Here is a 24,246-nt window from a genome sequence, read left to right as displayed (position 1 = left end):
TTGTTGCTATATATTTTTCTTTTTTCCCTTTCAATGCACAAGAAAATTGCCTCATTCCTCAGTCAAAGTAGTTTTAGGATATTTATGTTCTTTAACAAGATCTGGCAGAGGTTTCCCACTGGAATAGATTTCCACCAGGAAAAGCCTGATTGAGAAAACCAGCTCTGTGCAATCATACCAATTTTGACAAAATTTTGGAGGGAAGATAAATTCGGACTTTTTATCAGCTCCAGTCTCAGCAGTTGACTCAGGCACAAAAACTGTGCAGAACTGAAACCTCATCCTTTATAGATTTTCACATATCCTAGCTCCTCATGTAAAAAACATGAATGACCAAAAAAATAGCTGTATCCAAAGTCATCATTAATCATTTCTGTATTCTGTGGTATGAGACTTGAAATGTTTCTCTCTCAATGTTGTGAGAATAAAAAACCCTCTCTGTGTTACTGCTGCATTAAATTTCTGAGCATGGCGGGGTATGGGTGGCTTCCACATGTGCCTGTGTGCTTAGAGCAAGGGAAACGTCGAAAGAAAAATGTTGAAAATGTTGAAAATGTTGAAAATGTTGAAAATGTTGAAAGTGAGAATGGTCACTGCTCTGCCTGCAAATAATTGAAGCAAAACTGTGCCAGCTTAGCCAACCCTGAGTCACAGGCTGAGGCATTGCATTATTACAGAGACACGGAGCCCCTGTTCTTTCATTGGACATATTAATGCATAGACAGCCTCTGGTGCAAGTACAAATGTGTAGTTCCTGACTTCTTCCTGCAGCTTTCAAACAGGTACTGATTTTTTTTCTATTATGCATCACATCTACCTAAATCCATGAATGAAACATGCTTGAAATCAGCTCCTGAAAAAGATGACTGAACCCCCAGCCTTTGGTCCACAGATTCCATCTGTAGAGAAAAAGAGAACAGGTCTGGTAGAAAAAAAAGAGAAGTAGTTCTTGAGATCACCAGATCTGGATCCACACTCTACACAGGAGTTGTGTTGAGGGACATAGCATAACTTGTTGTTTGGGAGGGAGGGACTTAGATTTTGCCAAAGAAATAATATTTCCAGGTCCACAGTTCCTGAGCAAATAACTTCCATAATTAACCACCACAAATCTCTGTAACTGACCTGAAAAACCATACTAATTAGTAAAGTGAGTAGAAGAGAGAGTTTTTGAAACATCAGGCATTTTCAAGAGAAAAAATACAAATAACAGAGGACAAATAACAGAGGAGATCAACATTTCTCTAAGATGAGGTAAGGAGGGCAATGTCCTGTGATTATCCATCAATCCATCAGTACTGGAAGCACAGTCAGGGTTACTCTTGCTAGTGAATTAGGAATCAGATCCCTGAATCTATTAAATATTGACTGAGATGTGACTATGCACATATAATCCTTTAGATATAAACCATTGGCCAAGTCTCAGACTAAGTCTGGATCTAGTTGCACCTAAACCCAACTCTGAGGAGGAGTTTAGAATGCAAGGGGTTCTCTCCTGAATCTCATGATTTAATGGGAGGGGGTCCCTGACAATTTTGTTCAACTCTGTCCTCTATGCAGTAAATAATCAAGTGTACTTTGCCACTGAATTTAGTACAGCTAAACTTCGCCTAATTGTTGGTTTATATCAGTAAAGATATTGCTTCTTTTTTATGAGTGAAGTACATTACTCCATACTTGAGATCTGAAAAAAAATTAATTAAAAAAATATAAAATTAAGAATAATCACTGATAACCTTTATGTAAGAGACTTCTGGGCTGCTTTCATCCAGAATGGAGAAAAAATTATCTTGTCCCTGCCAATTTGAGAATAGAAAGAACCAAGTTCCTCATCTTGGGTTGCAGTAAGGAAGCTGCTTAGGACCCAGGATTAAACCCCTCAGTGCCCTCAGCCCAGTGTGCTGCAGTGGGAGGCTTTCAAGCTCTGCCTGTTAACCACATTTTCAAAGACTGATCTTCAGTTCACATATCCTGATTTTCTTGTATGAGCTGTACAGCACCAGTTAATTACCTCTGTCTGAAGTAGCCACCTTAGCATATAAAGTCTCTCCATGTCTTTTTTATTTTTCTTTCTGCAGTGCACAGTGAAAGAAACTTTTAAAGAGAATTACAGAAAGAACTGAAAACCAAGGAGGTTGCAACTTGAGCATTTTCAGATGGAAAAGAGCAGATGAAATGAATGCCATGGTAATTTTTTTAAAAAAATATCTAATTAGATAATTCCACTCAATAAAAATCAGTATATATATTCTGGTTAGGATTTTTAGAAACTGATATGTAGAGATCTAACTTTGCCAAATAAATGGCCTCATTCTTCTGTTAGGGCTAAAGCGTTTATGGAAAGAGTCCTCTCACAGAGAGAATCTCAGGTTGGAAACAAAAATTCCTCAGATGCCAAAACATCCATCAGTGGGTGCAAATATTGGCTATTCAACCTGTCTAAGAGAGGCCAAAATCTGAGTTAAAAGTTGAAGAGAATAAAAAAAATATGATGGCTTGACATTGGTTCCCATCTTGAAAACATAGAAAACCACCATAAGCACTGAACAGATCAGCACAAACTGAAATTAAACTACAGCACAGCCTAAAAATCAAGGGACAGGAAAAAATGGAATAGTCAGGACCAACAATGTTTATTTTCCCTAGTGAAAAAAAGTCATGAAACTTCCCTGTAAAACAACAATATCATAGATGTTAAAGAAGAGAAATGAAATTTACTATTACATCTGTGGTCCATTACAAAATAATTAATAAGCTGCTGCCAAAAGAAAAAATGCACAGAACAGTCCTGATTTTCAGCCAGGCTTAAGACCTGTTCAGAGCAGGTAGAGAGAAGGAGCTTTTAAAGCAGCACAAAAGGTGGTCAGAGTGATAAATAATGCATGTCAGGAAGCAGCCTGTACTTCTGGCATGTGAGGATCTCTTGGCTTGATCCCCTGGAAAATGGGATCTCCATCACTGTGAGGGTTCTGTGAGAGGCAAAGAGCTGAGGGATCTTGTTCAGCTGGAAATGTGTGGACATGCCCTGGCTGGCACCCTGTGGGCTTTGAAATGTTCAGCAGCTGCCCAGGGAGTAAAGGAGCCCTGCTGAAAGCCCAGCTGTACTGGCTGCAAAAATACAGCACTGCAACTCCTCTGTGGCCTTAAGGTTTGACTCAAATGGGGAGAAAAAGGAGCTGCTTCCTGCTGGGAATGTCATGTCAGAGTTCAATATCCTGTGTTCCAACACAGCTCAGACATTTCAGCATCAGAACAGTGTTGGCCAACTGGCCCATCACTGTTCTCTGCCTGGTGCAGAGAACACCAGAGAACATTTTCTTGGGGTGCTGGAAGCTGCTGCCTGCTTGAACAGCCTTACAGCCACCTCTGTCCCCTATGCTTCCCCTAATTTCCCATGTGATATTTGGTTATACCTAAAGATCAATGTCAAAATATGCTTTAACTGCTCATATGACACCTTTTCTTCTGAAACTTTGCTGTCAAGCAAGGCCTTGACTATAACCTTAAACTGGCAGCCAGCTATTGCTGGCTATCAATCCATGAGTGAAACCCACGCTCAAGTGAAGATGATGCACACCAACAGTACAGCACTGCAGCCTCCTTGTTCTGGATCAATAAAACATGCTCTTCATTCCTAAAGAGTGTGATTTTCTCTGTCTGATCTCTTTCTCATCTTTATTTGATGGAAGAGGCAGCTTTGTAGAAGCACTGTGCCTGGTTAGACAGCAAAACTTTTTAATGGCTTATATCACTGCTCTAAAAATCTAAAATTCACCTCAATCCACAGCAAGGAAGGAGGATACAAGTCAGTTTACAGAAAATTAGGCATGTATGTACTCCAAAAACTTCCACTGCCCTTTTTCCTTCATGTCATGAAGGAATTGGGAAAGCAGGGATGTTACAAAGAGAACAAAATGCCAAAACCTCATGATCAAAGCATTTTAAGGAGCAGCAGAGCAATAGAGTGATTAGCACAGCATGTATGAGTCCAAATGAACGAAAACCAGGCTTTGAGTGAGTGAGAGCTCCATTTGAGAGAGCACTTCTGCTTCCCATAAACAGTGCTGGGGAATGGAGATCCTCTGTGCAAAGGTTCTGAGTGGAATTCAGCAAAAACTCATGGCTTCAAACACTCAGGCCACTGCACAGCCCCCTGCTCCTGCTCTCTGCACACAGCAAACATGGGAAAAAAGCAAAGGAGGGAGATTCTCAGGGAATTCTCTTCAGGACTTTGCAAATTGAGGCCAATTAAATGTCATAGAGGATTTTTGCTCCCAGCCAAGTGAAGGATTTGTGTGTTTATACAAATCACGGGCATGCCATGCAGGAAGCCTTCAGAACTGACCAGATGAAACAGGAGATCCCAGAAAATCCACTGTGCAGGCTTGTGACCTTACAAATAATAAACAATTAGGAGTATTGTGTATTTACCCCTCAGGAGTTCTGGGCACCTCCCAGTGCCTAAAGGGAGCCTACAGAAAAGCTGTAGAGGAACTCTTTTACATGGACATACAGTGATAGGATAAGTGGTAATGTCTTTAAACTGAAAGAGGGCAGATTCAGGTTAGATATTTGAAAGGAATTCTTTACTGTGAGTGTGTAAGGCACTGGCACAGATTGCCCTAAGATGAAAAGTGGTAGATGGAAAAAGAGAACCTACAAAGAGCTCCCACCTCCCAGATAGTGAAAGACAATTGTGCAGGTACTACCAAATGTCATGTTTAAATGCAAAAGTGAAAAATATCTTTCAAAATCCAGTCCCTGCTGTCCCTGTTTCGCAGTTCCACTGTCTGTAAAACTGGAGTAATATCAATCTACTGTAATTCAGCCCAATCTACAGCAATCAGTAGTTATCTGTAGCAAATCTCAACAAAGTCTTTGAGGAGCTCCATACAGCAGTGGAGCCCACAGACATATCCTAGCTGATGACTGTCTCTTTTTCACTCCTTATCTCCTCCCCTCTGAGGATAATGCATCCAAAACACAGTTCACTAAGTTCTGGTAGAGTTTTGAAAACTACTTTCTAATGTGTGCATATTTTCCCTCTGGAGCTGATGTTTTCCCCATAGATTTTTACAATTTTTTCTGTTGTTTGACCATAAAGTTATTTTGTAATGGAAAAAATATATCTTCTTTAAAAAGCACAACTAAATTAAAAAACCCTCTAAATGCCATAAGCCAGAGCTACCCACCAGAAAAAAAGACTAAACCAACTATATCTGCCCTGAAATAACCTTCCCAAATTTGCCTCTCTCAGAGGTCTAAATATTTTATATCTTCTTTCCTAAATATTAAAGAAGCAGGGTCGAACTAAATGCTAAGGTTTAACAGTGCTAAGTCTGTGGGTATAATAAGAGCTGTTGGTAGTTCTGACACAGCCTGATTTTTCTTTACCATCAGCCAGGTGCTGAATGAAGCCCACTGAGGTTATGACAAGAGGACTGAGGGAAATGTCAGCATGATGGAATTTAATCCACCTTAAGGGAGTGCAGAAAGACCCTTGGCTTTGGACACTGAAGTAAATATCCCATCTTTAGTTCTTGGAGCAGTAAGGGGAGGGCAATCTGCTGTGCAAAAAAAAAAATACATGGTACCAACAGAAAGCAGTATGTTTCCCAACACAAGATTTCATTATTTATTTACATTTATTTAGAGAAAAAATTAAAAAGTAAGGCCTGAGCAACAAGTGACTAGCTCAAAAGAACCTGCAGTTGGAGACACAGACATTGATATCGTGCTCACAATTTCTGGCAAAGTATGATTTAACCTTGCTTTATCTACATCTGCCTTCTGCTCCACACAGAGATTGATAATCTTCTGTGCACTGATATCAGCATTTCTGCAATCCTTATTTGCCTATTTCAAGAGAACTGGGAACTTCAAATTCACCAGAGCATCCCTTTTCTGTTGGTCCAGACAACAGGCTGCCTCTCCAAGGATTCATCAAGACTGAAATGCAGACATCAGTCTAAGTCTGCTGCCACAATTGCCCTGATCAGAAGAAACAAAGCTTTTCTAAAACCTGAATTTTAGGAAGATAGACCCAGTCTTTTTTCCCCAAGCTCTCACTGTATTTACTTGTATTTTTTGCCTTGTATTTTTACAGATAAATCACTCAGCTTTGCCGATTACACTCTGGTATTCAGCCATCCATCCCCACTCACAAGAAATGTCCTGGCTCTTGGGAAATGGCAGGCAAGGATTTAACACCATAATTCTTCCTGGCTTTTCTTACCCACACTGACAACTAGTAACACAGCAGACAAGGCTGATGCTACAAGAGGGATGCAATTTGAGATTAGGATGTCCACATTCAGGTGTTTATATGAGTACCAGGTGTTAAACTCATAGTCAACAGGGACCTAGTCAGAGGAAATCAATGGAATATGAGCAGCAAGTCAGGGAGCAGCCAGCCCACAGCAACCTTGCAGTGAGTTTCATCACTCCCTAGACACCATTATGTCCCACTGACTATAATGGGAGCTTAGGTATTGCCTGTCCAATTCCACTGACTGAATGAAGATATCTAACATCATTTGAGACATCCCAGCATCTCCAAATCATTCTGTTGGTGCCAGCAGATGCAGCACAAGACCTGTGGAAAAATCCTGCTCCTGAGTTACATGTGACCAGAAATAAATGCCTAAATATTGGTACTGTAATCCTAAACTGAATCCTTTTCTTCAAGGGTCACCTTATGCTGGTTTTCTAATTAGTGCAGAGAGGGAATTTCAGTCTTTCTGAGGACTCATTCAAGTCAATACCCCTGCTGCACTTTAGGATTTTTCACCTCTGCAGCAACATTTGCTATAAACTTGTCACTTTTTTTGTTTGTTTGCTTGTTTGCTTGTTTGATTTTTGTTGGTTTTGTTTGCTTGCTATTGTTTTTTTGGTGGTTGTCGTTGTTTTTGGTTTTAGTTTTTGATTATTTTTTTTTGTTTTATTCAATGAATTTGGAAATCTTGAAAACCCCATGAAATCTCACCCTTAGTAACGCTGCTGTAGTGGTGCTTAGGAGTGCTGTTACAGCACACAGAGACACAGAGCCAAAATGTGAACATTTGTTCATATTTACACATCAGAAAGGCAGTGTCCCTCCAGTGATGGTCCAGTATGCTCTTCTCACTCATCAAAAAACATCTCTTTTTTGGCAAACACTATCACCTGGACTCCGTGGTGCTGTTGACAAGATCAGACATGCTGGCTTTCAAATGACACATGGGACAGCAGATAACTTTTCTACCACCCAATGTAAACATATACCTTTGCTCTGCTAATATCTATATTTTATTATTTGATTGCAGTATTTGGGTGCATCTGTGTATTTCTGCCTCTGCAAAGTACAGCTGCTTCTCAGGTAAATACAGTCAGTGTTCATATGAATGTTGTTACAGTCTTAGTTAAATTGCTAAGTCTGGAAATGAAAATGGTAGGGCCACAGTGAAATTTGCTCCCTTTTCCTATTTTTAATTTCCAAAGCATCAGAGTATAAAAGTAACAACTTCTATTGAATAAAATATTGATTTTTTTTTTCTGAATGCTGTCCATATGAAAATCCAAATCTAACAAATGCTAACAAAGAAATAAGAAAGGATCTTTCAAGAAAGAATAAGTAATTTGTGGCAATGTCTCTACAAACTATAATTTAAACTGCTATAGGTCTCATTTTTGTACAATCACTAAAACTTTAGGCACCAGAAACTATCATTCTTCATTACTGATTCTTCAATAAACTTTATGTTTTACACTGGAAAACCTTTAGAGGCAATTATTCCATCAGCACACAAGAGATTTAGGGATGATGTTTCTGCTGGCATTACTGGAAGTTAGACATGGATATATTTCCTATTCTTAAAGAAAACCAGGACAATCTCCCTCTCTTTCAGTTAGTCCACATTAGCTGCCAATCAGAATTTCTTTGGTGAAAAATATATGATATAATATATATAAATATATATATTATTAATATATATAATATATAGCTAAAGTAGGAAAGTATGTGAGGAAGGCTAACTTCTGGAAGTCCCTTACAATATTCTGCTGTCAAAGATAGTTTTAGCATTTTGATCATAATGCTGTGGTGGTGCACAGCATTAATTTCCATTAAAATAATTAAAAGCACTGAAGTGTTTTTTGGTTTTTTTTTAAAGGATAAAAGAGGAAAAAAACAGCAAAAAATTCCTATCATAACTAAAGAGTCAGAGGATTCATAAACTACTTCTTTCCTTCCTCCTTCCTTGACTAATACCTTCATCACTTCCACTGTGATCCTACACAGCTAGAAATTCTCAATGCAGATTCTGAATGGCAGTTCAAACCACTTTTTTAAGAGCCACCACTGCCTTTTCAGTGGCCTTTAAAAATATCTGTATTTCTGTCCAAATCAGCCCTTTAGTGCCCCCGAGCTGGGCAAACCAGCAAGGCAATTTATGTTTTGTGCTACAAATGCCCTGTACAGGCAAAAATATACTCAGATTAACAACGAAAAATACAGGCAAATTTCCCTTATCAATTAATGTAAAGGAAAACCAGCTAGTTTTTTTCACCAAAAGTAAATTAACTTCTTTGTAAAATGGAGTATTCGGTGCCCTCCCCTGGCATAAAAAAACTCACCCAAAACAGATCAGAGCATAGGAAGGAGGCAGGAATGAACCCTAAATGAGAGAGTGAAAGATACAGACAGGGCACAGATACGTTCTGTAATACTGCTTCAGCCTTAGGGAATTCTAACAATATCGAGATAACTCAAATGATTAAATTTGGAACAAGTCAGAAATCTGAAGGTACAGAGCATGCAGAGATCAGGACCTGGGAAACTGAAGGACTGTCCCGACCTGCAGGATGAGAGATCTCTAACAGTGAAGAGTGGCTTAAACTGGATAAATGACTGAAAAACTCCAGTGGCCTCTGCTGGCAGATTAATTGTGCAATGGGAGGTCAGACAAGAGGATTGGCAGTGAGGTAACACAGTGTGCCAAGGGAGATGTTTCACTGCTGCTCCCAGTGGGCTCCAGGTGTGCCCTGAGCGGTGTCAACCAGGGAAAGGGAAGCCCCATTGCCAGCACTGAGCTCACACACAGATATCACAGCTAAGCACTGAGAATACAAAGGGAGGAATAAAGTCCTAAGCTTGAGGGATGACCACAAAGCAGTGAGCAAATTTAAAATCTAAGTTCTTTGATGTAGGGAGCGGTGCTCTGCTATCTGGCTGGAGAGCCTCTTGTTCAATTGAATCCCAATATGCAACCAGCATTCCTATAGAGTGCTGCTATAGAAATAACACTGATGTGAGTCCCTGCAGCTGGCCCTTTCCTGGACCTGGAACCTATGAAAAACTCTCTGATCCTCCACTTAGGAGAAGTAGTTAAAGCAGTGGCAAAGGCTCTGTGTGAGGTCATTATCTAGCAAAATCGGACCTAATATAAAACTGCACTAAAAATCTGCAAGCACTAGGATGGCTCAGATGCTAAGGGAAAATCCAAGAAAAGTCAAAAGCCTAGAAGCATAAACTAATACACAGGAAAAAAGAAATTGTATGGTGTATCTGCTGTCCTGAGTAGCAGTAAATTAGCAGCAGCACACATCTGTCTGCCATAATTTCAGCCTTTTCTTAGCGTTCCAATTTTAGATGCCATCTGCAAATAAGAAAATTATCTGATTTCAAAATGTTGATGTCCTGCCCTTTTTGAATTTGCCAGCAGAGCTGAGAGGGGCTCAGTGCCCACCTTCTTTGTCAGACCCCGAGCTTCTCCCTGGGGCTCCCACAAAGGACAAGCCCTGACTTTGCTGCAGCGCATTTTATTCTGCCTAGCTGAAGACATGACACCTAGGAGAGCTGTACATGCTCTCTTTTTCTCAAGGTTTTATAATTGTAACAGCCCTCCTTCCAAGCAAGCTGAAAAACTGATGTGATCCCTGCTTATCCTCCACGCCTGCAACACAACTCTGACTTTTGGGTGCTGTTCCCTCCAAAGTTGTCTTTGGAGCAAGGTTTGAACAACATGGATCAGGGTCTGTGCAAACAACTCTGTCCCTCCTCTACCTTTCTTCCTTTATTCCAAGGATGAATGGCACCAAAATTTGTTAAATTCTCAGATTTTAAGCAAAGTAACAAGGCCAAAAATAAAGATAGGAACCTCACTTAGTGGATTATAAAGTTATCCATTTCCACCAAAAAGCTAACAGACCATGCAAGGGAAGTGCTCATCCTTATTTCCACTAAAAAAATAAAGCATGGGCAGAACCTTTGTCCCAGTCTCAGTGAGGTGGAACTACTGCTGACTTCTTTGAGTTCACATCAGATGCCCAAGACCATGTAGGGTAAAAGCAGGTGAGAGAAGTTTTTCTTGATGGCATCAGCGTCTGCCCTTGAAAATCAGCTACCACTTATAACATAGCAATGGGAAAATGTAAAGCCCAAACCACTCAGGCATTATCCCAATGTAACTCAGGGCTTAATGCAGGAATCAGGACATTCCCCTCAAGTGTTTTAGCCAAACTTTACTTATGTAAATGCCATGAAATGCCAATCACCCTTGACTATACCTGGATAAATAAGTGGTAATTCAAATTATTCATATAAATAATCAAACTATTTCACTGATAAAAAAGAAAATAAAACAAAATATATGCATGTCAATCTGTTTATTTTAAAACCAGCATAAAAATCCCCAGTATAATCCAAAGATCATAAACATCAAACTCTCTAGACTAGAAACAGGCAAACTGCATGAAAATAAAGAACAGAACTAAATAAATAAATGAATTAAAGCAAATAATTTTCCTAGGTTTACTTAACAGTGCTGATATAGAAATAAACCAAGTACATTTTACTGAGCAAGAAATTGAGTTTGAAGATAATCCCTTTTCTTTTTCTGTAGCCTAGAGGTCCTTTGTACTCTTATTGAAATCATGTCTTCAAGTAATCCATACAATATCCACAGCAGGATATTATATCTATTTTATTGGGAAACACAATAATCAAAATGCTAAAATAAATCTTCTTCCTATTATTTGATTTAAGCATTGAAGTATTGAAGTGGCTAAGCTAATTTATTTTGATTATCAGCCCATTAGTCTTGGTATTATAAATTAACCCTGCAATTTTGACAGAGCTTCCAGCTACCTAATGTCTGAAAATCTGATTTTGTTTAAGCACATATCGTGCTAAGATTTATTTTGGAAATTTCAATTAATCAGTTCTGGTCAATAAAAAGTTAATATAAAGTGGTTTGCTGTTAAATGACATTGGCACTTACATTTGCTCTGTCCTACACCAGTTAAAAAGCCATTTCAGATTCCCAGTTATAGTGCACAGAGCACTGGCTGCATTTTTAAAGCACCAACTGTTAGTTAATTTTGTTAGCATAAATACCCAATAAAATTTTATGGTGTGTTCAACTCTCATTAAAGATGAAAAACAGCAGCAGAGCAGCACCCACAAATAAATGGTTCTGTCCCCTCTGATGCCCAGAACTCATTCAGATTCAGGGTTTCCTGGGCCTGAGGATGCTGCAGGGATACAGAGCACGAAATCCCACACACTGCTGGGAACCCCTGGAGCTCCACACAGCCCTTCCATCGTGCTCCAGGCAAATATTTAATGGGACAGGAATGGTCCTTCTCCAGCCCCTAAAATAACAGCTGTTGTAGGCAAAGTACACCCTTGCTGGTGCATATTTACTCAAGGCTACCAAAACCACAGCTCCTTTTGCTCCCCATCATCCAAAATGTCCTGGACAGGATGCTCCAGGGCTAGAGGAGCCTGCTGTTCCTCAGGTTGCCTCCTGTGGTTGGATTCCCTCCAGTCAGGGAAAGCACAACCCCTGCCAGGAGGTTTTTTGATCACTCAGGATGTTGACAGCATCAGCCTGGATGTCTTCCTTTGTCTTCCCATCCTTCAAAGGGGTGTTCCAGACTTCCACTGAAATTTCTGGTCCTGACCCACCATCTTTCTTCTTGCCAAATTTCCTGTTAAGGGGACCTTCATGAGACAGCTGACAGCCACAGAAAGAGCTCCAGGGAACATGGCTGGAATTAACTGCCAAAAGCCATCAGGTTTACAGGTAGAATTATTGAGAAAGCAGATTTCCCTGTGTGAAATCATAGGAAGATCAAATCAAGAAGTTCCCACAGCTATTACTCCTAAAATCCTTAGGGCTGCATTGCTTAAGGCCTTAGAAATTTCTAAAATCATCTTTCCATCTACATGAACAGGAGCAGAACTTCTCTCACTAAATTCAGCACCTGTAGCAGATAGTGTCCACTGAAACTTACAGTTTACAAGACAGTCAGAGAATGTAATAAAAACCAGCTTCAAACACTTTCTCTTATGTTCCTTGTCACGTCTTCTTGATTTAGAGTTCACCACTTGAAGTTTTGATGGGTTTTGCCTCTGCAGCTTTGTGAAAGTTCCTCCCAAAGGATGTAGAAGATAGAGGATCTTCACAAATTGGTTCAGGGGAAAGAGCTAAATCAACGCTACACCGTTCCACTGCTTTTGAAAAATGAAACCTTGTTCCTTAAGGAGGCAAACTAATATCTGGATCGCTAATGGACAGAGGACCCAAGTCCACAATTTTCTCTCCTTTCTCTGCCCACAGGTTTTTCCTGCTGTCACCCACCCTAGGCAAGGGATAAGATGCTCCATAGAGAGGGATGTGCTGGTGGAATATGGGGAGCACATGCTGATGAACCTGCTGTCTGTTAAATGGACAATGATTAGTATTTCCTCCTTTTCTGTGCCAGAAAACCTCAACTTTAGTCTCTCATCTCCACCTAATCTGAATTTTTTTGGTGGTTTACTCCTGGCAGTTCACTGCCTGCAAAACCAGAGTAATTCTTCCATTCTCCCAGATTTTTGCTTCTTATTGTCAACTTAATCCATAAACACACTGAAGGCTGAGCCATTTTTGCCTGTGTGGGGTGACAGCATCCAGCAGGATGGGGCATTGATCTTGCCAGTTTCTCTCATGCAGTGCTATATTAGACTACTCTGAAAGGTTGGTGTTCTGAGATGGAAGTATAATTTCTAAAGGACTGCCCTCTGAGTAAGGCTGGATTTTGGAGATAGCTGACTGATCATGTTTTAAAGCCCTGGCAGCTACATCGAGTCCTACTTTAATACTTATTAGGTGTGGAAATCAACCTTGCATTCTCACTAGAGCATTAAAATTAGGAAACTCAAAAATACACTGCTTAGCTGTGCCCATGCAGGGTAACTTACTACTCACAGTAAAATACAATGTGCAAGTTAAGCTGAACTTTTTTCTGCTTCAGCAATAATACAGAGAAGCCAGCACAGCTTCCTTATCCTAATTTTCTGCATCCAAGAGTCCTAGAAATGCTGTGCCTCTATTGCTTCCATAACTTTGGAGGTATTGAAACTCTCTGCAATTAAACCAACATAAATAAACAGTAATTCAATTGAAATCAGTGGAATTCATGTGAAGGGAATAGTTCATATAAAAGAGAAGATCGTTAGATTCAATAATCTCTTATTAATTGTTTAAGGAATAAACCATAAAAACAAATTCCCTCATAATCTGTTAAAAGGACATTATGGACCTCTTGCCCACAGCTGTATGAACACTGCACTGTCCCTTTAGATCAGGGCAGCCAGAACACCAGCAATTTGTTTTTCTCACAGGTTAAATTTGTTCTTTTCAAAACAATGAGAGAGAGCAACCAGGGGTACAATCATAACTGCATTTTCAGTTCAGCTTAATTGGGTGTACTTTAATTTAACAAACACTTTACACTGAGTTGTTTTCATACCTGCATTCTTACATACTAGTACTGCTAATTAGGACAATTGTTTCTCCTTTAAAAGGAAAGAAAAAAAAATGATTTGTCCAAATGATTTGCTGTTATTCTAGAGCATTCATTATTGCTGATTAAAAGTGAGGTTACAGTTATTCAGGCAGATGTTCTAACTGTGTTTCACCAAGTTTTTTTAATTCTTACATAATTAACGCTGAGAGAGGAAAGGTGATTTTCAGTATTTGCTACAGTCCAAAATGTGACATGTGTTGACACCAACAAAATCTGTGATGGAAACAAGCCAACTTTTCTCAGATTTAATGCAGCTTTGTTTTGTTTTACCATACAGGGATCTCATCACTGCTGTTGAGGCAGGAAAACACTTGTCTCCCACCCACAAATCAGGTTTGGAATGAGGAAGAGGTTAAAGCCTAGCTGCACAAAATAAAGATATAAATGCCTAATAAACACATAATCAACCCTCCAAACACATAATCAGTTTGGGTATTCATCAGTGGTGCCATAAGCTGCATATGAGGGTGGCAGAGGAGCTGGACTGATATCTCACAGGACAAGGGGAGTCCAATTTGGATGACCTGATCCAGAAGACATGCACTGACCATATCCAAGACTGAGCTCCACACAAAACAGCTAAAACAGCTGCAGTTGTTCAAAAATACAGTCAGGGAGAAGTCAGAAGAGATTGAATAGCAACGGGGTTGTGCCAAACAACATGTCCTAATGTACTGCTGAGGTTGCTGTACAGAGCTGGGGGTTTAGACCTCCAAATTGTGCATGTCAGCAAATGGTTTGGCTAAAGGCATTTTCTTCCCAAATAAAGAGACAGTGCATCCCCCTGTCCCCAGGAGACACTGAGTGAGTGGGTTTCCATCTTACCTACTCCAAAGAAGAGCCCTGAGCCCTACTCTGCCCTTTCTCCAAAAAAGAGAGATGGGAGGGCTCCTGCTGTGGAGCAGCCTGTCTCAGATGAGTACAAGAGCTGCTAGAAGGATGGAAGGTGGGTCTCTGAATCCTCATCAACACTTAAAAGGACACCAGATCCACAAATCCTGCTCAGCAGGACACCTCCTTTCTCATTGTGTGGGATTTGGCATGGTCCTTAGATGAAGAACCCCAAGTATAGTTGTTTCTAAAGAATGAAATTACCCCAAATGACTTCTATAGATTTTCATCACTGCAGACAGATGAATTTGGGAGTCCCAACATGAAACAAAGTGCCTTCTCACCATATCTTCCTTGGTATTAATTTAAGAAAAGAAGCTAAATTCAAGACAGAATTTCTGTGTCATGTATTGACTGGTGTGGGGTTTTGGACTACTGAATAAAAGCCAAAAGCCCGGAGCTGCAACATGCAGTGTTGAAAAAGCCTGAATCCCCATATGGACTTAGCCCTCATTGATTGCTTCAAGAAATCTGTCGAAATGAGACAGCTTGGAACTGACCCCCAAATTTTTCTGGCAGGATCTGAGTGACTTCGCAGTAAAGTGCACTTCCTTAACCGGAGTTAAACCTGCTCCCACGTAAGAGAGGTGGGTGGGTTTTGTACAGACTCGGGCTGCTCACCACCCCAACCACCCCAACACATCAGAAATCTTCCTGTGACACAGCTTTTCATTACAGCATTGGGGTGAATCCTCTCGCTTTCCTCCCACAAATTATCTTAGGAGAGGCAAAGGGATTAGTCACAAGCAGGAAAAAAGAGCATTAGAAGCTGCCATGTACACAAACTATTTTCAAAAATAGTTCTCTCTAGACAATAAATCAGTCATTCAATAGCACTCACAAGTGGCTTAGAGCTTCTAGCTCTTGGTTAGAAACAGCTAAAAAACATTATATAGAAATGTTAAAAATATATACACCTTTTAATGGGCATGCATTACTAGAGTTTGGAATCACAATCAAGCCTATCTACTTAAGGGCTTTAATTGTATCCCTCCTTTGAAATCCTACCTCCCTCACTCACCACAACTGAGCAAAGCTGTAAATCTTGCAGAAGAAATGTGAAGTCTAAGTGCTCATTACCCAGCAAGAAGGAAGCTCAGGAGAAGCCAGGAAGAAGAGTGACCTTACCTCACTGAGCTGGCATTTGAGTTGACACAACTTAACTATTTTGGGGGAGGAAAAAAACTTTAAAATGTTGTTTCATCAGCTGTGACAACCAAGTGATTTATGGAGAATTATTTGCTCAACACACTCCCCCTTGGGAAGACCCAGCCCTCATCCACGGCTGCCTCTTTGCCTCCATAAACTTCCAGTTCTTCTGGAAGTTCCTTCTGTGCTCCTTCCTTTCTTCCTTCCTTTCCCTCCCAATCTTTGCACAGCCTGAAATGGGCAAAGGACAGACTGTCAGCAGCAGCCATGTGCTGACTGAGGTGCTGGGACAGGGTGGGACAGATTTCTCCCTGCTTCTTCCTTTACTCAGGTGTTAAATAATCCTTCTGTATTAAACAATTTATTTCCATGATATTTGTAGCAAGCTGACACAACATTACTCTTATTCTGTCAATTTTGGTTAAAATTGGCTGCGAGTTCGAAAGTTAGGAGATTAGGAAAGTCAGCTAAATCCTGTTTGTGGTTCTGTTGTTTTAATTTTCATTGAGGTTTTGTTTGCTGTTCAGAAAAAAATAACCCGAACAAATGAAGCACAGATATGAAACACTTCACCAACATTTCTAATTTCTAAGCTTTAGAAGTCAGGGTCACAAAAAACTTGGCTATTCTACCTCTTGTCTATTCCATCAGAGACCTCTTACTGATCAGTTACTTGATTTTTCAGCCCCATTTGATAAACTCTCATTTCTGAGCTCTGCAAGGTTTCCTTGAAACTAAATCAGTCGTGCATGGAGTTTTCTGTGTTTTAATTAAATCCTGAAATCATCAATCATTTCAATCTTATGACTTGAAAAAAAAAGTATTTATTTCCACTGGAAAAAATAACCAGATCCTAGCATTTGAAAATGAGATGAAAATGCCTTCAAGGCAAATAAAAATGTATCAATTATCATGTGCTAAGAATATATGCTTTTGAGCCCCATCTCTTTCTTCTGCATTAAAGTATTAGGTCAGCAGCTTGATACAATAAATTATTACTGATATGCAATAACCTTAGCTGTTCAACCCAAAACTCAAAGAAAACCAGAAAGTGAACAGGAAGGAGGCCCAATATTGAAATTACAGGCAAGATTCAGAGGACATTTAATTTAGGGCCCTTGAATTATGCAAAGACCTTAGGTAGGGGTTCAACTTCAAATATATGATTAGTCATGGAGCTAAGTAAATAATTTTAGCAGACTCATCTAATCTGTTTGTTTACTTCCATAGCCCTCATTATGTTGCATCTTTTAATACTCACATAGTCTTATGATTAGTGGATTTAATCCTAAAAAGACTATATGAGTAAAGGAGGAACAACTGTATTTACTTCACAGAAGGGGAGGTATAAAGTCAGTCTGTGTGTCTGAGAGTTTGAAGGATCAGGTCTGCACTAACTAGACATGAAGTATACAACCAGCTGAGCAGCAGTACCAGCCTCTCAAACAACACAATACCAAGTCTAGAAGATGGAACAGGACACCAGTATTAAGAGGTAAAATTAAAAATAAAATTTAAAAAAAAGTTAGCACAGCACCATATCTGGTGACATGTATATTTTTCACTTCTTTAAGGTGCACCCCATTAGGTATTATAGAATCACATCTCTCTACCAAACAGTAGCCCCAAAAAGCACGTGAAGTCTTGGGGAGGGTGGTGTGCCCACCATATCAGAGAAACATAAACACAGAGAAACACTTCAAAGAGTTGCAGAAGAACAACATCAACAGAATTGTCTGTAAGAGGGCACATGGATCTGCCTTTACAGCACTGATACTCTGCAACATAAAGTACTTGTGTAGATGTAAGGGCTATGTTCATCACTACCGATAAAAGGTTAATGCAAATTTGACCTGGATCAGGTATGAGCACCCAGTTACATTTCTACTGAATTCAGCAGGGTGCACAATAACACGTTCTATCTCAGTTATTTCTTTTTAATGCTGGCTATGCAAACACACCGTGGCAAGAAGTAAAAGCAGCGGATAAAGCTGCACCTGATCCCACGTTCCACTCCACCACAAACCCTCACCTTCAACGCGTTTTATCCCGTCTGAAGCAAGCGCACGAGTTCCGACCCTTCCAGCACTTGATGCTGAGAGGCCGAGGGCACCCTGAGCGCCCGGTCCGACACCTGCCCGGGTCACAGCCCGAATGGGCCACCCCTGCGGGGAGGCACCAGAGCCATCCCGAGCCATCCCGAGCCATCCCGAGCCATCCCGAGCCATCCCGAGCCATCCCGAGCCATCCCTGCCCCAGCACCCTGCGGACAGGCGGCTCCAACCCCGGCCGGCGGCGGGAGCCGGGCAGAGATGCTGAACTTCGCCAAGTGATGGCTCAGCGGGGAGCGCAGGGGCCGCTTCCCGGCTCTGAGAGGACACGCTCTGAGCTGTAGGTTTGGGGACCGGGATCCGGGGACCCCCGGCATCCCCGCAGCCCGGCACCCCAGCGAGCCCCGCTCCCCGCGGCTCCGAGCCCCGGCCGCTCTTACCTTGGAGCCCTTGCCGGAGCAGCGGACGTGGTTGCTCACCCCGGCCGTCTGGTTCATGCTGCGGCCGGCGGGCGGGCTGCAAAGTTGCGCTTCGGGCACGACACCCCGAGGAGCGGCGGAGGGGGGATGGCAGCAGGCAGGGCAGGACGGGCTGTGCCCGCACCGGGACAGTCACCCCGCACCGGGACAGTCACCCAGCACTGGCACTGTCACCCCGCTCCGGGACTGTCACCCCGCTCCGGGACTCTGCCCCCGTCCGCCGGGGTCTGCGCGCTGGCGGCGCTCCCGGCTTCCCGGCTCCAAAACAAAACCCGAAACACCCCCCCGGCCCCGACACCGCTTTCCTCCCCCGCCTCCAAAGCAGAGGCGAGGCGAGCCCGGCTCTGCCCGCCCCCCGCCCTCCGAGGCCGCCGCGGCAGCGGGGAGGGCTCGCCCGGCAGCGGGGAGGGCTCGCCCGGCAGCGGGGAGGGCTCGCCCGGCAGCGGGGAGGGCTCGCCCGGCTCGGCTCCGCTCGGTTCCGCGGGATGCTCCCGCCCCGGCCTCGCCCCCGGCACCGCTCATTCCTTCGGTATAGTTTTATTTAATCCCCCACCCCCGGCGTGGGCAGAGGGAAATCGCGTTAAAGATGCCACGGGCTCCCGCAGAGCTGGGGTTTGACCCGCTGGTGCTCGGGGTAGCGAGTCCAGCTCTTCGCAGTGAAACAAATGCTGGGCAGATGTTTCCTTGCCACCCAGCTGAAGGATTTGGGTCTTACTTTTTGTAACAACTCCTTTTCCAGGTGTGCTAGAGTTCAGGGCTTAGGTTTTGTTGTTTTTTGCTTTGGTGAAATCGGAGCTGCACTTCCAACTCTGCTTTGCTGGTAAAAAATTGGTGCTTTAAGTTTGTGGGGTTTTTTAAACACACAAACATAAAATATGCATGTTTGAGATATCATTATTGGGATATTTTTCCTATCCCCTGTCCTTCCCTCCAATTCAGCCCATGAGGTAAGACACCAGCTCTTTTATTGCAACAAAAGTATGGAAAAATTCAGTTCACATAGTAGCAAAAGAAAAAACCAACCAAACAAAAAACCCAACAGACCGTATGTTAGTAAGAGCATCTGGATAGCCAAGGCTAAAAGGATCCACACTTCATCTTATCAAATCAGGGTTTCTTTTGTCTTGGGATTAATCTATCCAAATAGATTGTTTCAAGTATTTTTAAGTTCCTACAGCATACTTTAAAACCTTTAAATAAATAAACCCCTTTCTGGATATTGCAGAAAGAATAGAAATAGTTGCTTGTCCTGCCTCAGAGCCTGTGCTGCTTTGGAGAAGCCCAGCTCCCTCCTTCTTTTTGGAAGGGCAAATAGTCAGCTTTAACTGGCTGCATCTTCTAGCCCTGTGGCTAGGAGAGATGTAAGGAGCCTGCCTCGGAGGCTGGCAGCAGAATAAAGTATAGTTAAAAGGTAAATTTAGTTAGAGGCACTTGGTTTCAGCTCGGAGGCAGGAGAGAGGACCCACTGCCACCCTGTGTAGTCAAACATCCCTCCCTGTCAGCAGGGCACACTGGTTTTGAGATGAGAGTGGCCATCTAAGGACTGGTTTTAGCAGAGAAACAAGTCCCTCGGGGCACAAACCACCTTGTCAGGGTCAGTCTTTCCTCCTCAGACAGCTGTCCTGCTGTAATGACCGTGCTCTGCTCCTTAATCCTGCAGTGTCAGCTCCTCTCTAGCTCAGAGTGCTGCCAGTGAGTCCCCCTCAGGGACAAGTGTCCCACCAAGCCCCGTGGCCCTCAGTGCTGGCCCTGACTGATCTAACAAACATGCTCAGCCCCAAACACCACATCAGCACTATTCCCTTCTACAGCTCTATGATGGCTTTTACTTTTACACTAAATAAGATTTGAAATTTCCTACTCTGACCACTCAGTTCAAGTGGTTTGGTTTTCATACCTTCCCGGGCAAAACATCTGCTAATAAATCAAATTATAGACTTTGAGTTGCGTATTTGATGGGGCCTGGCATCATTATACTCTCTCAGCATGATTTGTTGCACAAGGACATGCAGAAGTCCCTGGACTTATTTGCAACAGTACAAGTGAGCAGAAGAAATTTGGGGGAGGAAAAAAAAAGAGATAGGCAAGCAAAACTGCTCAAAGAGATTTCAAATCCATGGTAAACCTTTCTGGCCACCATATGGAGCAGGTGAAAAATCTGTACTTTTTTTACACACAAAAAAAATATTTTGCATTGCACAGCTGGAACATGAGAGTGTTGTCCCACTGGGTTTATCAGTTTTGTTCTGAAGCAAAGCAAAAGACACCACTGCACTGCCCTTCCTGAGCAGAAGGCCCCTCTCCATTCTGTAACCAGAGTAAGCAGGGAGTCTATTTTCACTACAGGCACATTTTGTCTTATTCCCTGGCAAGAGAGACACAAGAAAAGTCTCCTGCTCACTCTCATTTTTCATTTAATTCCTGTCCCACTCATGGGCATCTCCATTCTCACCTAAAACCAAAATAAACCTTATGGCACTGAATCTCCCTTCTCTACAGGAAAGAGCAATTTCCAACTGAGATATCAGGGAGCATTCAAAGGAAAAAGCTTTTGCTTTCAAAAATGTGAGCAAGCATGTTTATGTTCACTAGCTCTTGAAAGGAGACAACTGAATGCATGGTGGAAATGCAGCCTTTGAAATCTGGGAGAAATTGATTCAATTTCAAACACTGCAAAAACCTCTTGACATAATCCTGGGAGAAAAAAATTCACCACCATCCTCCTTTGCCCCTCTGTGCTCCTGCACTGAGGGAGATCCCACCTCTGCACATTTACTTCCAGCTTCCCTAAGGCAGGACATACCTGCACAAGCCTAAAGTGTTCACCATCATTTTAGCCCTTGTTTCAGTGAAGGCCCCTAATTTCTGCAGAAAAACAACAAGACCATTACAACCTGATGATTTTTAAACTGGAGTGGCTTATACATCTAGAAAAGAACAGACAATGCCACAAACAGCACAGAGTTTTCCAGTGCCTGTGAGAAAAGTAAGTGATTTATAGATTAGTATTCGTAGACTGCTTAGTGAAGTGTGAAGGAACAACAATATACTGTCATATAAGCTGTAGCATATAAACATCCCTTGGCATTTTACACTTTGAAAAGGATTATACATAAGCTTGGCTGAGAAGAGTATTAAAAAGGAATCTCAGTCATACTTTTTGGGAACATTTAGTAGTCTGTCTATGCAAAATGAATGCAAGGAAATCCATGCAATCATGACATAAGACTTAAAAACAAAACAAAATTTTAAAGCCAAAATTATTTCACAAAATTTAATAAAGTGGGGAGGAGTTTTTTTGAGATCTTCAAATTCACACTTTGCAGGTGAACTCTGTAAAACTGAGTGAAAATCAAAACTGAAATCCAGTTTTACATATTTATCCTGACTCCAACAGCTGAGTCTTTTGAAGAAATATCCAGTGTCACAAAACTCAAATAAAAAATACAAGACTGCCAAGACTGTTACACGCATCTAGTTTCAAGTTCCAGGTTAGATTCAGATGAGGACCTTTGAAATATTTCTTAATGTTTCAAGCTCCTTCCAGGAGCCTGTTTTGATCTAAATTTGAGCTGTCTGGGGCATGGTAACACTGCAGGGGTTTTGAGGTTTTCTCAATAACATGGCAAAGACACGACCCTGCTGATTTCCTTCTCCAATATTTTCAGTAGGAAGCTGACTGAGAATAGTCCAACACCTCATCACTCAGTAATTTTTCACATCATTTGTGATGTAACCAGAAAAGCACATCCGTTTTGTACAGGTCAAAGCCACAGTACAGGGACACAGAAACTGAAATGTGAACTGGCACTTGTTCAGAGTTCAAAGAACTGCAGAAACCACCAAGGTTCACCTTGCTGTCCACCTCAGAAGAGGAATGTGGTTAGGAGGCTGGTTTAAGGAAAACACAAAGATGAGCAGTCAACATGCAGTGAGGGCAGAGAAATTGAGAGCATGGGAGACAAGGAGGATGTGAAAATTGAGACCACAGACTGCTAAAGAACACAACTCCAAAAATCAATGCAATGATGGATCAGGAATGAATGCAAAAAGCACAGCATGGGAAGGCTATAATTAGATGGTTTAGTCATAGCCAGGAGCCTGACTGAGCTTCTTGAATCCACTCAAGTGGACAGAGTTAATGCAGAGTTTGGTTTGATTGTTAGAGTTCCTCTCATGGTGGCACACAGAGGAAGCTCACGGGAGCTTTTAGTCTCCACCAGAGCAATATGGGTAAAAGCCCAGCAGCACACACAGGGGTCTCTCAAATTTTCTTCTACCTATGGAAAAGTGACACCTGCAGACAAGAGCACCTCTTACTGCAGCTGTGCTTTGAGACTGGTGTGGACTCAGCAAAGCTCTGGAAAGCAGGAATGACCCCAGCAGCACTTGGACCTGTTCTGCCCACGCTGTGTTCTGTGGCTGTGGAGCTGCACAGAGACAGTCCCCACTCTCCTTTCATTGCTGCCACAGTGGAGGTTGATCAAAGACAAGGTAATGATGGGGAAAATTCCAGTGCAGAGTAATACTGATGGGAACATTAAACTTCCCCAGAACTGAGACATCTCTATAGACTTCCAAATTTGTCAACAGGCAGGGAAAAAAGAGGTGTTTTGAGCTCCCCAAACACTTGATCATGAAGAGAACTCTTTGCTCAGCAGACCCTATCATGACATATCTCTGCTGACTGTAAGAGGGAGAATACCTGAGCTGCTGCTGCCAGCACAGAGCCCAGCTTGGTCCAATATCCTCACCTCAAGAAGGATAAATTTCAGTTCTGTGAATTCAAAGACAGTTCATGGCATCTCCACAGCCTCCTGCAGGCCTGACTGATGGCAAAACTGTCCCTGAAAGAAACTGACCCAATGAGACGCTCAGAAGGGTGTGAGAGCCAAAAAATTCCACACTTCTCTGGTCTTGCTTCTCTCAGTACACTCACATCAGCTCTCATCTCAACCAAGTCCATCCTGTCCCCTCAGTTACAGTTCCCAAATGTTTTTACCTGGCCTGTTGTTCCCCCAAGATGTGATGGCAATAGAGAGCTTAAAAAACAAAAACCAATTACTTCTACAACACTGGACTCCTCTCCTACAATATTCTTCCTGCTCTTCCTGCCTGCCTATCTCATCCCAAAATTCACGAGCAAGTGGTTTCTCAAACACTTGAGCACAAGCATGGAATGTGGGAGCCAAGCTTTGCTTTTGGCTCAGCTGCTGATCCTCTGAGTCCTTTCTGCTCCTTGAATCATCCACATTTTCTTCCAGCTGCAGGTCAGCCAAGCAGCTGCTCTAACACCCTTGTGGCACAGACAACCTGTTAGATTTGGGAAAGGAGTTTAGAGGAAGCAAAACACCCAAGTTAGAAAACAGCTAACCTCACTTTTGTATTTTGTAGGTCCCACAGGCTTTAAATTCACTGAGTACCAGAAAGCCCCAGCTGAGATTCTAAACCTGCATCCCTTGAAAGTTTTGAACTTGCTCAGTGGAGAAATCAGGGCTTACAAGGCCAGAGAACACAAGTCTAGGGTGAACATCTACACTTTTGGTTCTAAGGGCTTTTTTCTTTTTGTTATTTCTGGGGTTTGTGCCTGCTTCTGGAACTTCATTTTATTTTATGCTATGCAGCTGCTGGATAAGCAGTTCTTTGGCCAGATACATGAACACTCCCAGGTGAATGCTGTAACTATTAGGAATGTTTTAAGCATGGCATTATTAAGTAATAATTTACTCATTCCATTTAGTCTACGAGGTCTCCTTATCGAGGAATGTTATTCATCAGCACCACTCTAGCTCTCACTCTAATTTATTTATACTTAATGGCCTTTCAAAGACATCTCTCCACAT

At 42.0% G+C, this 24,246-nt stretch overlaps 1 protein-coding gene across 1 annotated transcript in view; it reads right to left on the bottom strand.

Moving 5' to 3' along the window:
• DPP6 (dipeptidyl peptidase like 6) overlaps positions 1–18,525 on the bottom strand; it is a 539,231-nt gene extending 520,706 nt beyond the window's left edge. Inside the window, exon 1 of the mRNA XM_015619741.2 lies at positions 18,365–18,525. Coding sequence (XP_015475227.1) covers positions 18,365–18,421 — 57 coding nt within the window. The 5' untranslated portion in view covers positions 18,422–18,525. The remainder of the gene's footprint in view (positions 1–18,364) is intronic.
• Between the last annotated feature and the right edge of the window lie 5,721 nt (positions 18,526–24,246).

The sequence above is a fragment of the Parus major genome, chromosome 2 (assembly GCF_001522545.3).
Source record: "Parus major isolate Abel chromosome 2, Parus_major1.1, whole genome shotgun sequence".
NCBI lineage: Eukaryota > Metazoa > Chordata > Aves > Passeriformes > Paridae > Parus > Parus major.
The sequence above is the reverse complement of the archived record's forward strand: the minus strand, read 5'-3'. Positions and strand labels throughout refer to the sequence as shown.